The following is a 14652-nucleotide window of genomic DNA, read 5'->3' on the forward strand; positions in this document are numbered from 1 at the left end:
AAAAATAGATGATTGGCCTCTGACGTCACGCGGCCTAGTCGAGCTCGGTCGTCGGGGGCGGTGGGTGGCCCTGTGGATGAGGGCAACGGTAACCCCGGTGGGGCGGGCAGAGAGCAGAGACGAGATGTCATGGACCTAGATGTGTGAGTCTGTCCGTTGGCGCAGCTGTTTTGGCTCTGGCTCTCGCTCACGTCCGCGTCATCGGCTAGACTGAGGAGAGGTATCCTGTGACTGGAAGAAATCAGTGATGGGCCGCTGGGTGTCCTCACGCTGTGTGTGCTGCGCGTGTTGCCGTGCTCGGAGAGAGGTATCTCGGTGGCGAGTCATCTCATGTAAGAAAGCGGCTAGGCATCGCTGATCCGGGAACTGCAGCATGTGTGGGAGGGGGCCGAATCGGTCGCGGAAGAGGCAGTGGTACCGGCCTCAGATGGCATAATAGATAGGACATCTGAAAGCAAAGTGCTCCTCCGACTCGATCTCCTGCAAGTCGCAAAGTGGGCAAAGGTGGCCCTCTCGTGGGATACCCTCTGCGCGTCCGCTCTCGATCCGTAATCGGTGTGACGAAACCCTAATTGACCGAGGGAGATCTGGAGCGCATGTGGTAGATGAAGCTGTGTGTAACTCGGAGGTGTGATGAAGCCCTCCTGTGAGATCTGGAGGCAGTGTCGGCGGTAGAAGTCGAGCTTCACAGGAAGCTCGAAGTGAAGAAACCATGTCCGCCAGGTGTGGAGCTGGAGCAGATCCGCTCGAATGAGCTGGTTGACCTCCTGGTCAGTGGGGGAGAGGGGAGATGGTGGAGCATCGAGGCTGTACTGAAAAGGAGGCAACCGGTCTAAGTCGAGGCCCAGTCGGGTGAACCAACTGGAAAGACGACTATACTAGCATCGCTGGTCCCCATCAACGGATAAGGCCATAGAGGAGGATAGGGCTAGCCAAGGTAGGCGGAGGCGACCGTCGGCGGAGGAGCTGAAATCCCTGACTCTGTGGAGATAAGTGATAGCCTGGAAAGCCGCATCAAGCTGTAGGGGTGAGGCGCCGAACTGGTACCGATGGTTTGCTGCGGATAATCCGAGCAAACATCAGTATCTGTAGGCGCTCAACTCGAGCCCACTCTGTGTCTGAAAGGTCGGCTCCCCACCATAGGCTACTGTACATGCGTGTTGGGCGGACCAAAGAATCAAAAAGGAGAGACTTGGTCCGCGGGTCCTGGAAGTGGGAGTGGTAGCACTGTCGCTCCAGCCTGGCAAGAGCGGTGTAGCCCCGGTTGATCCTGGCCTGCATGGCCGGGTGCATCGTGAAGATCGGGCCTGAGAAGACAAGGCCCAAGTATGTGTAAGAGTCAACTATCTCAATAGGGTCGCCGGCGAAGAGGAACTGCTCTCGGTGCATAGCGGGTCTGGAAGTGTTGAAGATCATCACCTTGGTTTTCCCAAGGTTGACCTTCAAGTCATGTGTATCACAGAAGACCTGAAGTCCATGAAGACCAGTAGCAGAAGAGGATAGTAGTACTACATCGTCTGCGTATAGGAGAATCTGGATGACAGCCTCTGCAAGAGAGCAGCCTGCACCTCCGAGTGTCCTGATGGTGGTCTCGAGCTCGTCGATGTAGAGGCCAAATAGAGTCGGTGACAAGGGACATCCTTGTTTGACTCCGATAGTGCTCGTGATCTCTGGGGTCCAGCTGGTGCCAATCTTGACCTAGCCCATCACCCGCTCATAGAGAGCTACTACTGCCCAGATAACCTCCGAGTCGTAGTCTAACTCCTGCAGGCGTCTGACGAGTCGGGCGCGGGGAACATTGTCGAATGCCTTGCGGAAATCCACAAAGCAACAATATACTCTCTGTCTCCTGTGTCTGGCCTCCTCAATGATCCCTCTAAGTGTAAAAATGTGATCGTAAGTCGAGTGATCCGCCCTGAAGCCGGCCTGCCCGGATGCCCTGAGCCCCTGTACCTCTGCGCGAGCATTGACCTCGCCATCTAACACTGATGCATAGATCTTGGACATAACATTTCCAATCATGATGGTCCTGTAATTCCCTGGATCCATGGAATCTCCTGCTTTGTGAATGGGTGTGATAGTGTTCAGGGTCCAGGCTCTGGGGAACCCGTGGCAGACAGCTTCATTGAACAGCGTTGCTAGGATGGGGGCTAGAGTTTTGATGCCATAGGCAACAAACTTTGTGCATAGGCCCTCATGATCCTTCGGCCGTTGTGAAGCTTAAGCGCTGCGTGGGTGACTCCCTGGGTTGTGAAGAGGGTGCAAGAAGTGGGGCGGGGGGTGGCTGAGAGGTCGGGATGAGGCTGTTCAGGGATATCATAGAATGTACGTGCGTAGGAGTGCCAGAGGGAAGTGTCTGTGAGGGGGGAGGGGGATCGGCGTTCTAGGAATTTCCTATAGAAATCCTTGGAGTTGCTACTAAACAGAATGTTCAGTAGCATATCCTCATTCTGGCGCAGGAAGGCTAGCTTCTTGTGACAGACTAGTCGACGATAATCCCTGGTGAGATGTGGGTTGGCCCTAGCGTTTTGCTGGGTCGTGAGTCAGAGTGTGCGGCGTAATGCTTTACACTCGTCATCATACCAGCTATTGCAAGGGGTGGAGCCAGCGGGTGGAGGGCGGGTGGACCGAGTAGTGGAAGGAAAAATCTGGCGGGCTGCATTGTGAAGGGAGTGGGTGATAAGGGTGGCTCGGTGATCTAGAGAGGGTATGGTGTCTATGTGTCTGAGGAGGGAGGCTAGGTGGGCTGAGTAATCAAGTGAGAGGTTATGATCAAAGTGTATATCATGAATGATGTAGTGCGGGGTGTGGCTGGGAGGGGCTCGGGGCGCAAGGATATGAAAGAACAGGTAAGTGTGGTCGGCTCCTAGGGGTAAGGGTGCAGTGCGGAAGTCAGTGATCTGTGGGGCTAAAGCAGGAGATCCGAGAATGTAGTCGACGACACTGGCTCCTCCGCCATGTGGGAAACATGTGAAATCAGACTACCGGTCTAGTCCATTGTAGATGACCAAATCATGTATACGTCCAAGGTCCAAAAGAGCCTGCCCATACGCAGTAACGGGAGCGCGACTGTTAGCCGAGGAGCGGGGGAAGCCCGAGTCCTCTGTGTCCATCGCAGGTAATAGGACTGGATCTGAGTGGAAGTCCAGGAGTGATGTCTGATGTGCACCTGTCCTTGCATTGAAATCCCCAACTAGGAGGACCTCTCCGCGTCTGGAGAACTCCACAATGTCTGAGTAGAGGGCGAGGGAGAGGGCTGAGGGAGTGGGGGAAGGGGGGTGAGGGAGGGAGGCAAGGAGAGGCTGAGGGAGGAGGGAGAGGTGAGGCAGGGAGGGGAGGAGAGGGGGCAGCTAGGGAGTCGGGGAGGAGCAGCAGCTCGGAGCAAAACTAGTTCAATAATCTCTTTAATTTAAAAAGTGTAATATTTGGAAGTAATTAGGGAGTTTGTGCACTCACGTGTGCTGATTGTTTTTGTTCTTGGAAAAAACTTTGTGGGTTTGATAGGTTCTAGTTTTATAACATGTGACAAAGTGGAAATCTTAGGGCCCACATTCTTTTGATTGAAGCTTTGTCTTGGATAAATACATTACAATTCTTTCAATAAGATGGATGCCCTGCATCATGTCAAGAAATGTTCTTCCAGGTGGTATGGCCTTAGAAAGCGAAGGAGAGCTTCCACCTCAGCAGGATGTGAAGCTTACCCCAAGTCTCTACATTGCTGACTGCACTTACCATTTCCTCTAGCCGATAGCCCCTTCCTGTTTAGAAAAGTTTTTCAGCGAATGGCTCATGAGATGAGAATTGATACTTCTGATAGTGATTTCTCATGTTGTTAATGTAGCATTTTTGGGTGACCAGACAACAACAAATTGTGCACTAAATGAAGAAAATAACTTTCCCTCTAGGGTCCCACTATTGTTCAGAAATTTCCTAAAGCTTTACTGGAAAGGAACTAGAGCAAGTGAGAAACTTCTTTCGCTGGCTAAGAGAAATCAGACCAAGAGAAAAGTAGCAAAAACTTCTCCGTTCACTTGTCCTCAACTGTGCTGTTCAAGCACAAATCTGCTTTCTGCAGATCCATTTTTTTGTTTGGCACACCAAGTCAACAGGGTGTGATGCAGATGGGCCTTGTTGTGCATTGATTATTGAGTCTTAAATTCTCTCCTGCTTGAGACGATTACTTCATCTATGGATGAGGATGCAACAGGAAGAAGGTGCGGCTAGTTTTGATCAAGCAACACTATGCAAAGAGACTGCAATAGCAGCAGCAGAGTGGGGTCAACCAACTTAGGGGCAAAAGCTACACAAATGCATCGCACTCCTGCCATGCAATCCTGACATGCTCCAGGATTTGGGGAGGATGCAGAGGTCACAGCGGCTTCAGGCTGTCCGCCACACGAGGCCTGGCCATAAGCCCAGCCTTGGATCAAGGAACCAGGCAAAACCCAGCCTGGTCAGGTTCTTTTCCATCAATTAAGTATAAATATGACCTGATCCTATCTTTGACTGCACTCCCACATGCTTATGTAGGATATTCATAGCACTTACAGTCTGTGGTTGTCAATCTGCAAAATTTGAAATTCATCATTTCGTTCAGCATGCCAATGGCTAATCCCCAGTTGGGGTATAAACTCTCTTTTTCACCCTTTTGCAGGAAAGCCAATCCACATGTACAGTATGGGAGGCCTTGCAGAATATTGTGTTGTTCCTGCAACTGCGCTTGCAATACTCCCTGAGTCAGTTCCATTCAGTGAATCAGCTATCCTTGGATGTGCTGTCTTCACAGCCTATGGTGCAATGAAAAATGCAGCTGACATGCGTGCTGGAGAAACTATAGCCATTATAGGAACTGGAGGCGTGGGATCCAGGTGAGGTTCAGGGTGCTCATATTATGTTTCCTAAGCTTATTATCATCGTGATGAATTGGATTATTGTGTATTGGAAGAAAATTTGAAATTCAATTGTCATTACAGGTAAGGTTTAAAGACTGATTGAACAACTGAGCATGTGCCTCGTTCTCTCCTTTGGTATGCAAGACTGTATATAGTAATAGCACATATTTGATCTTATGGCTTGGTTTCAGCTGTTTGCAGATAGCTCGAGCCTTTGGAGCGCGGCAGATCATTGCTGTTGATATTAGTACTGAAAAGTTAGAAAAAGCTAAGGCTCTGGGAGCCACTCATACAGTAAATGGAATGAAAGAAGACGTTGTTGAAAGGATAAAGGTAGGTAGGTTTCACTATTGCTCTGTTGCGTAGTAACATTGTGATGCTTAAGCATTTGCACTAAAAAATACTGTATTTGCCCGCATCTCTTCTCTAGGAAATAACTGATGGCAGAGGCGTAGACATTGCAATGGAAGCTTTGGGGAACCCAAAAACTTTTATTCAATCTACTTTGGCAGTTCGAGATGGGGGTAAAGCTGTAATAATCGGATTAGCACCATTTGGGACCACAGCAGGAGTTGATATGACTCGACTCGTCAGGAGACAGGTCCTCTCTGTCTATTTCTTTTAAAATGGACACAGCTTTTATGATTTTTGTCGAATCTCCATTGTATATAAGAAGCTTCTTTGGCAGTGTATCTTCTAGGCTTTTTGCATTTGCATGCAAGTAAAATTACATTGCAGGTTGTGATAGTTGAGGGACCGAATTACATGCAGACTAGCGAATCATAGTAGTCAACACGAATGAAATGTTTCTTTTGCTAAGTACATCCATGTATGTAGAATCTTTTAGTTGTTTTTTTAAGGTCATGTGATTTTTCTTAGCTTGAAAAATTAAAAAGATTGGTGTTAACTAAAGTCCTTGAGAGGAGAAAGAAAGAGGCTTGAACCTTATTTAGTATCAATATTTGTTCGAACTTCTCCATTATTTAACAACCAATGAATATTCAAGAACCATCGAAGGACTTAAACATAGAGGATCCTATTGTTATATTTGAACTTAAAAGTGAAATTCATAAGCTTTTGTTAGCATGGTCAACAGCACTATTGCCAACAACTTCAAAATTAACCACAACCCCTTTACAAGTAAAGCCTTAGAGCAAAAGTCGTGAGGCAGCTAACTAAAAAGTTACATATCAAGCTGGAGGAGGATCAAACACAGCATCCTCCAGCTTCAAATTATTGCTATGTAAAAAGTGATGCAGTGATGAAACCACACTATCAATAAAAAAAAGCTGTCTTTTGCCTTTGTGATTCTTCTTGATATAGGCTGGCACCCGAAGTTTTTGAATCACAGGGTCAAAAACCTGTTGTAACATGGGATGAAAAGATTCCAGTAAAAAAGGCACTTTTGCATCTTGAATAGAAGAATACTCTGGCACACACACTTTTTTTTTTTTGGTGGGATCTTTGAGTCATTATATTACAAAAAAAAAAAAAGCTATCCCAGAAAGGGAGAGCTATAATACATCAAGAGAAAATCTCACTGTAGGACAAATATACATCATGATCAAAGACACGAGATTGCAAGCAATCAAAAAGCAATTGCTGCAAAGAGTGTCTAAAGAAAGAGAAAGTGGAAAAAACAGGATCACCAAAGACCCTATGATTACGATCCTTCCAGAGAGTCCAGAGTGCCCAGTACCGAACCCAAACAAAAAAGAAATCAAACTCCTGTCTGGGTGGATGTACACCAAAAAGCCAGAAGAACTTGCCAAAAGCAATATGAGGAAACCGAGCTCTCAAAATCTGCCCAAGGAAGTCCAAGAAAGCATGAGAGGAAGGACAATGCCAAAAGAGATGAGGCACAGTCTCTCTCGGAGTCAGACATCTGCGACAAATAGAGGAAGTAATATGTCGTCGTGCCAAGAGCTGTCCATGAGGAAGAACACCCAACAAAGCTCTCCACAAGAGAATTGCTGACGGAGAGAAATCTTAGAATGCCAAATCTGTCTCAAATGTTTCCGCCACCATTTCATAGGACGATTAAGATGCCAAAGCTGATTTGCCTTTTGTGAGATAAATGGCGGAGGAAGTAGAACTTTATAAAGAGAAGAAACAGTAATATGTGCAAACTGCAGAGGACGGTATGACAAGCCGACATAGAAAGTGTCTAGTCTTGAAGATGATCCTGTAGATGCAATGGAGGAACCACCTGAAAAGGCTGGAGCATCAAAGTAATCTTATGCCAAAGTGGACGATAATGTATTCCAAGGCCAAATTTGGTAGCAGCCAAAGGAAAAGTAAGGGGAATTCCATCATCATCAACAACATCTTGAACCAAACGAATCCCCTTGAGACTCAGAAAATACGGATGTCGAGGCTCCTGCAAAGCCAAAGGAAGGGCGAACACTCTAGACCAATGTATAGTTTCAGCTCTGAAAGAGTTGCCCTGCAAGGAATCACTGCCATGCCAATCCAAGTGAGAAAGGATATGTTTCCAATCCATTAACAAATGGGAAACCAAAGGACAGCCGGGGATTTTGCCTGTCACAGAACCAAAAAGAAACTCCCACTTGGAAAGCTGCCAATGACCAAAAGTTGGAGATTCAACATGCAAGAGTAAATGACGAATCATGGCAGCCCATGGTTGAGAACCTTGCAAAAACTGGAGCATGAGTTTTCCCTTATGAGCAAGAATGTGCAGATGGATATTAAGAATATTAAGACCTCCATGCATCTTTGGAGAACAAGGCTGCTGTACCGGAAGCAAACGCAAGCTTTTTTTGCCATGGCGAGAACACCAGAAGATTTCCAACACCTCAGACATAAAAGAGGCAAGATCAGCCTTGCTGAACATAATAAGAGGCAAGTAGAATTGAATATACGCCATCAGAATAGATTGCACAATTTGAAGACGAACATGCAGAGGCCAAGTTGCCAATTTCCAATACTCCAGCTTTTTCTTGAGAGCTGCAAGAATCCAATCAGATTGTTGATGAGGAGAAAGTGTCCAAGTCAAAGGATAGCCAAGATGACGAACCAATTGAGTTGGTGGGATGATTTCTCTAGGCCATAAAAGAGAGTGCCATTCCTTGGAATGCAAAGGCAACAATTTTGATTTCTGAAAATTTACATGAAGCCTAGTAGCTAAACCATATAAAGAAAGAGCTTGCATCAGCTCAGAAAGATCTTGCTCTGTATTGATGGGAGTGAAAAAAGAATCATCTGCATGAGCAAGCAATGGTTTACTGTCATGAATTTCCAAACCTTGTAGATTATCCTTAGCTACGAGATGATCCATATATTGAAGCATGCGGTGCGTGGCTATAGCATACATGAGCGCACCTATAGCATACAGGAGTGCACTAAGTGGACAGCCTTGACGTACCGAGTAACGAAAAGTCCATGCTTCAGAGCTATCCCCAGAAAGAATGCAAGCAGCTTGACTGTCATTATAAAGCCAATATATGATATGTTGCAATCTCTGCCCAAATCCCAAAGCATGCATTGTCTGAGAGATGAAGTCCCATTGAACAGTTTCAAAAGCCTTGGCAATATCAACTTGCAGTAACAGAACATCCTACTCTTTGTATTTGGCATACTTAATTCCAACATAAGCATTTGTGATATTATCAGTGATATGCCTGCGAGGAACAAAACCATATTGTGGAGGATGTAAACCATCATGCAAATATGATCAACCACCATTTTGGTGATTTTATAAATGGTAGGCGTAAGAGTAATGGGTCTCCAATCAGCCAACGATTCGCAAATATGCTTTTTGGGAAGAAGCTTTACTAGCCCTTTTTTCCAAGAAATTGCCATATGTTGCTGTTCCCAGGCATGGTTGATCATATGCAGCAAAATGGGCTTGAGAAGATCCCAGTATGCAAGAAAAAATTCCACTGTAAGGCTATCCCATCCCGGAGATTTCCATTTACCACGTGATCGGACAGTAGTGGTCAATTCGTTTCAGTGAAAGGGCATTCAAGCTCAAGAGCTTGTGCATGAGAAACAATAGGGAAAACATGCTGCAGTAACTGAGTCCGGGCTGCCAGTACTGCCGGAGAAAGAGGATCAACCTGTCCAAATTGCCTGGAAAAATGATGAATACAAGCTGCAGCAAGTTGAGCTCGAGAGGAAGTCCAATGTCCATCAGAAAGCAGAGTACGACACAGATTGGTAGCTTGTCGCTTATGATGTAAGCTCTTAAAAAAACCCTTTGGCGATCCTTTATCCAAGAAAGCTCGCTGACGAGTTCTTGTTTTTTTTTGACAATTTTTCTATAATAATTTACCTTGCAAACAATGTCTAGCTTGGCATAAAGATGTGCTTTCTTCAAGAGACAAAGACCGAAAATGACCGAGTTCAGTCAAAGACTGACAGGTAGATTTTGCCCGAGCAACCATATCCCTCAATGTTTTGAGATAATTTTTGCCATAATTCCGAATAACTGATTGCATACAAACAACAAATGCATCCCAGGCATAATCAATATTAATAAAACTGTGAGGTAAAAGAGGTTGACATGCATCATACACCATGGCCTTAAAATGATCATGATCCAAATAGCTATTGTTAACCATGAGGAGCCTTTTGTGTGGAAGCCGATCATCCGGCATGTCATGCAGAGAAATCCTCAAACATAGAGGGGCATGATCATAATGCACAAATGCATAATCAACTGACAAGGTAGTAGTAAAAGTATCAGAGTGCTGAGGATCAACTCTATACCACCTGTCCAGTCTAGCTTTGTATGTAGATTGAGCATTGTGCTGGAAAGTAAACCCAGGCAGCAATGGATAAGATGCTGTCCAAAGATCAGAAAAATTGAAATCAAGCTACAATTTAGACCAGCTCTGCCTCTCAGAGGCCAACATATGTGTATGACCAGATGTATTATCCCCTGGTTGAGGAGCATTGTTGAAGCCACCACAAAGAAAAGCATATTGCCTCCATGGATACCTCTGCATATCTTCCCAAATCTGTCCTCGATGACGGGAGGATTGAGGAGCATAGACAGATGCAAATTCAAAGATATCACCCTGTACAATGCATTGCATAACCATCCATTTGCCTTGTGAATCATTGAAGGCCATAGAGGGATGAAGATCATGCCTAATCAGAAAGACCACTCCCGAAAAGGAATGCTGTCCAGCATAAAAAATGTCATAAACGTGAAAATGACCATGCTGTCCAGCATACACATGCTGATTATGTTCTTGCAAAGCTACCACATCTGGCTGTAAGTGATGAGATACCCCCAAACTGTCTTCCATTTAGAAGCATCACAAAAACCCTGTACATTAAGTGTCAAACATGTTTCAACAGCATATTTATAGATTATGTACAGCAGAGGGAGAACTTAAATTCTCTCCAACAATATCTTCTTTGGGAAAGAGAGTCCGACTGTCTGTCACAGCTGCCCATGTAACACCCACTCCTGAATTTTCATCAGGAGTACGACCAGTCGAGGATGCACCATTCCAAGTGCGAGAAGGTAAAGGTCGTCTAGCTGTGACAGTTTTCCTGGGAGTTTGCCAAATCTCTTGCAAAGTTTTGTCTTTCCCTTTGGGCTGAGAGGTGGAAGGCATAGAGGGAGAGGCATTCCCATTGGACACAACAGGTGTCTTGCCTTTTTCCTGAGCTAGAGTAAGAGGCTTGACACCCTTCTGTTTGAAAACGGGTTGACCCATCATTTCTTTAGTAGGCATCTGAGAAGGCATATTTTCCAAAGGCCTTTTGTGCATAACAAGAGGGCATTGAGAAGCCATGTGGCCAAACTTCTTACATTCAAAACATGCACTTGCAAACAGGCCCCACTTGAGCTTGTAAAAAGCGCTGCCCATATCCACCTGATTCACCGTAACAGAATAGGAGTCAGGAGTGGGATGATCAGTATCCCACAAAATGCAAAATCGGTTGGAGTTCCCATTTGGCCGTGGAGGGCACGCTACCTTACCCAATGATGCTGCGATTTTGGGTAAGAGAGAAGCCAAGCACTGAGGGAAGTCCACCACTTCCACCCATACCGGACAGCGATGGCGAATTTAAGCCTGATAATCCTTGGTGGGTGACCAGGGCAAAACATGCACCATTTGCTGCCCATAAAACAAAGGGGAGTGTTCAAGGAGCATCTGTTTGTGCAGCTCGTTTGTAATAATAACCTCATAAAACCCCCGAGCAGCATAATGCACTTTTCGAACAAAACAACCACCCAAAGTCTTGGTGAGCCAATTTCCCACATTTGCTGCAACAGGCATATGTGCCTCTCGGGAAAAAAATAATAATAGCATGCTTGGCGTATTCACGCACAGGATCAACAATGTCATCCACCTCCACCATGAGCCCAACAGTGGGAGCAAAATCCTTCCAATCCCGGCACGTGTCTTCAAAGCCCTCATGCATAACATCAAAAACCAGTTAAGCCTCAAGAGAGGCATGCATCGAGTCATCCTGACCCGAGTCCTGTTTGTGCTTCTTGTGCATGTAGGTCTTGACAGTTTCCATGGGAAAATGAAAAGAGTAAAACAGAGATGCTGTAAGGGAAAGACAAAAGGAAACAGAGAGAGAGGCTGAGAACAATAGCAAGTAAACGAAACGTACAAAAAGAAGAGAAGGGTGCAGTCGAGGCTGTACGGATTGATAGGGCGTGTACGGACAGGATGTATGGACTGACAGGGCGTGTACGGAATTCTGACCGTACGGATTTCTAAAATTGTATGGAATTTTGTATGGATTTTCTGGCATTGTACGGATTTCCTAACACTGTACGGATTTTCGTACCAAAAAAAAACGGGAGAGTGAGTATGGACGAGCAAAAGCAGCATGAGAGCATGAGGGTTGGTGCGGGAACCAAGAAAGGGTGCAGGAAGCCCTAAACAAAGGGCACGTAGAGTGCTGGCTGCAAGCAGGGCTCCTCCATTGCTCCTCTCACACTCTACACACACAGTTCACACACACACACTTTTTTTTTGGGTGAAATTTTTGATTGATTATGTTCACACACACACAACACACACACATTTTTTGGTAGGAAAAAGTATGGCACACACACACACATTTTTATTTTTTTGGGTAAAAGAACCTGTCATTAATGTAGGAACAAGAATGGAGATGGATTGTGAACACAAGACAACAAGAAGTGAACACAAGTGAACTCCAACTGAAATGCTCAACCAAATGAAGTACAAGTACTTGGTATATATAGTCCAGGTACTAACACACAAAATAGACAAAGTCCTAGTCTATCCTACACCACCATATCTTGTATATCTCTATAAATCCCCCCTTAATGATATGGCTGAAGTACTTTGGAATGATTTCAGAAGTACCTAAAGTACCATGGTTGCACAAATTCATCCACATGTGGATCTAGCAACTTATGGGAGTACAATGAAAAACAATGTCATTTTACAACCCCCCTTGACATTGTTTGAATGTCTCCGATCCCCAAGCCATGTTGAAGAGAGGCGCTGACAGGCTTTTCGTGAAGATATCCGCCACATTGTCCTCAGTGGAACAATATGTAAGATCAATGAAGCCATCCTGAATACAATCCCGCACATAATGATAGTGATTTTCAATGCGTTTCATGCGAGCATGAAAGACATGATTGTTGCAACTCCGGTTGTCACAAAAGATCAGAGATGCCTCACCATCCTGAGCATGATGCAAATCATGCAGTAGCTTATTTAACCACATAAATTTCATAGTGGCTGCGTTTGCCGCTTTATATTCAGCTTCACTGGAGGAGAGAGAGACGCGGCTTTGCTTCTTACTGATCCATGATATGCATGCGGAGCCCAATGAGAAGCAATAACCTGAAGTGGACTTGCGGTCATCAATGTCCCCGTCTAATTCTAGACCGGCATGCACAGTTCTGATGACCATCATTGTCATGTTCTATTCTTGGTTCCATTCCAGTAGTCAATATGAGTCTGAAAAACCACTCAGCAATACATCACCATTTGGAGCATAATGCAGCCCATAAGAGAGTGTACCATGTACATATCTGAGAACCCTTTTTGCTGCGTTCCAATGCGTGACTGTGGGACAATGCATGAACTGACTGAGTAACCTTGTGGCATAGGCAATGTCTGGTTTAGTGGAACATAAGTATATAAGACTACCTTGCCTGTAGAGTGTGCCATCAAACTTTTCAGCCTCATCATGCTTACTCAGCTTGATTCCCTTTTCCAATGGAGTGTCCACAGGTTTACAATTCTCCATTTTAAATTTCTGCAAGAGGACCTTTGTATACTGTCTGTGACATGCTGATCCCCCCTTGGGTCTACCAAAACTCAATGCCAAGACAATAGTGAAGTAACCCTAGATCTGTCATGTCAAATGTCTGACATACGGCGGACTTCACTGCGACAATTTTCTTCTGTATGTGTATTCACAAAGCTCTAGGACAGCAGAAACTGATGTATCTTGTGATACCATGCAAAGAGGTGCTTGCTTGAGCCCATATAATGCCCTTTTCAGCTTGCATACCTTGTGCTCTTCCACAAAACCTTGGGGCTGTTGCACATAGACCTCCTCTTTGAGATCCCAATTCAGAAAGGCAGTCTTGACATCCATTTGAAAGACTGACCAACCGTAATTTGTAGATAAGGAAATGACACAGCGAATGGTAGTCATTTGGCTACCAGAGCAAAGGTCTCCTCATAGTCGATTCCTTCTTCCTGAGCATACCCCTTGGCAACAAGACGGGCCTTGTGTTTCTTAATAGTACCATCTGCATGATACTTGACATTGTAGATCCATTTGGTGCCAACCACATTTTTGCCTATGGGAGGATCAACCAAATCCCATGTACCATTTTTCTCAATGGATCTAATTTCTGGTTTCATGGCTCCTTGCCATGTGGGATGTCAGTGTGCATCCTCAAAACGTTGAGGTTCAGTGTCAGCTTCCATTACCGTAGTCATCAAGGCAAAATTGACATGATTTTGAGCACTTTTTGTGCCGGCCCTGGTTCTCCTTAAAGTGGGCTGATCTCTGGCATCTGCAAGAGTCAACCTAGCCCATCTTGGAACTGATTTTTCACTTGTATCACTGGGAATAGCAATTGGAAGTGCACCAGGAGTTGCATCCTTTGCACGACGGTGATAGTGATTCCAAATCTCCATGAGCTGGCTGCAAATCTGAAACATTCTGGGGAGAAGTACCCTCAACATGTGGCAACTCAGCTGGAGTCTGAGAGGTAGAGGAAATATCAACTGGAGAACGCAAATCAACTGAAGGAGCCAAAGGAAATATCAACTGGAGAACGCAAATCAACTGAAGGAGCCAAATCAGCATCATCCTCAAAATGAACAATATCCAGAGGTGTATCATCATATGAAGGCAAATCCTCATTAATGGGTTGCGTGCTATCATGCTCAGCAAATAAAACATCCCTGCTTATGATTACTTTCCTTGTGGCTGGATCATAAAGCCTAAATTCTCTACTTTCAGTGCTATACCCCACAAAGATGCATTTAGTGCTCTTATCATCAAGCTTGGATCGATTCCGAGCCGGTACTAAAGCATATGCAACAGACCCAAATACCATGAATGTTTCACCTTGGGCTTGTGGCCATAAAATGCCTCAAAAGGCGTCCTATCAACCAATGCTTGTGTAGGGCGTCTATTCTGAATATATGTGGCTGTAACTATTGCATCACAACAAAATGCTTTTGACGTTTTCTTAAATTTCAGCATACACCGTGTCATCTCCATGAGAGTCTTGTTCTTCCTCTTTGCAATCGGATTG

The 14652-nt window shown here is 45.2% G+C and overlaps 1 protein-coding gene across 1 annotated transcript in view; it reads left to right on the plus strand.

The window, feature by feature from the left end:
- The window catches only part of LOC147901702 (GroES-like zinc-binding alcohol dehydrogenase family protein), a 69502-nt gene that overhangs the window by 45257 nt on the left and 9593 nt on the right, over positions 1–14652 (plus strand). Inside the window, exons 5-7 of the mRNA XM_087374769.1 lie at positions 4655–4868; positions 5084–5225; positions 5323–5493. Of these exons, the coding sequence (XP_087230895.1) occupies positions 4655–4868; positions 5084–5225; positions 5323–5493 (527 nt within the window). The remainder of the gene's footprint in view (positions 1–4654; positions 4869–5083; positions 5226–5322; positions 5494–14652) is intronic.

The sequence above is a fragment of the Dipteris shenzhenensis genome, chromosome 5 (genome assembly GCF_047967505.1).
Source record: "Dipteris shenzhenensis isolate YYH24624 ecotype China chromosome 5, Dip_SZ_1.0, whole genome shotgun sequence".
Lineage (NCBI taxonomy): Eukaryota > Viridiplantae > Streptophyta > Polypodiopsida > Gleicheniales > Dipteridaceae > Dipteris > Dipteris shenzhenensis.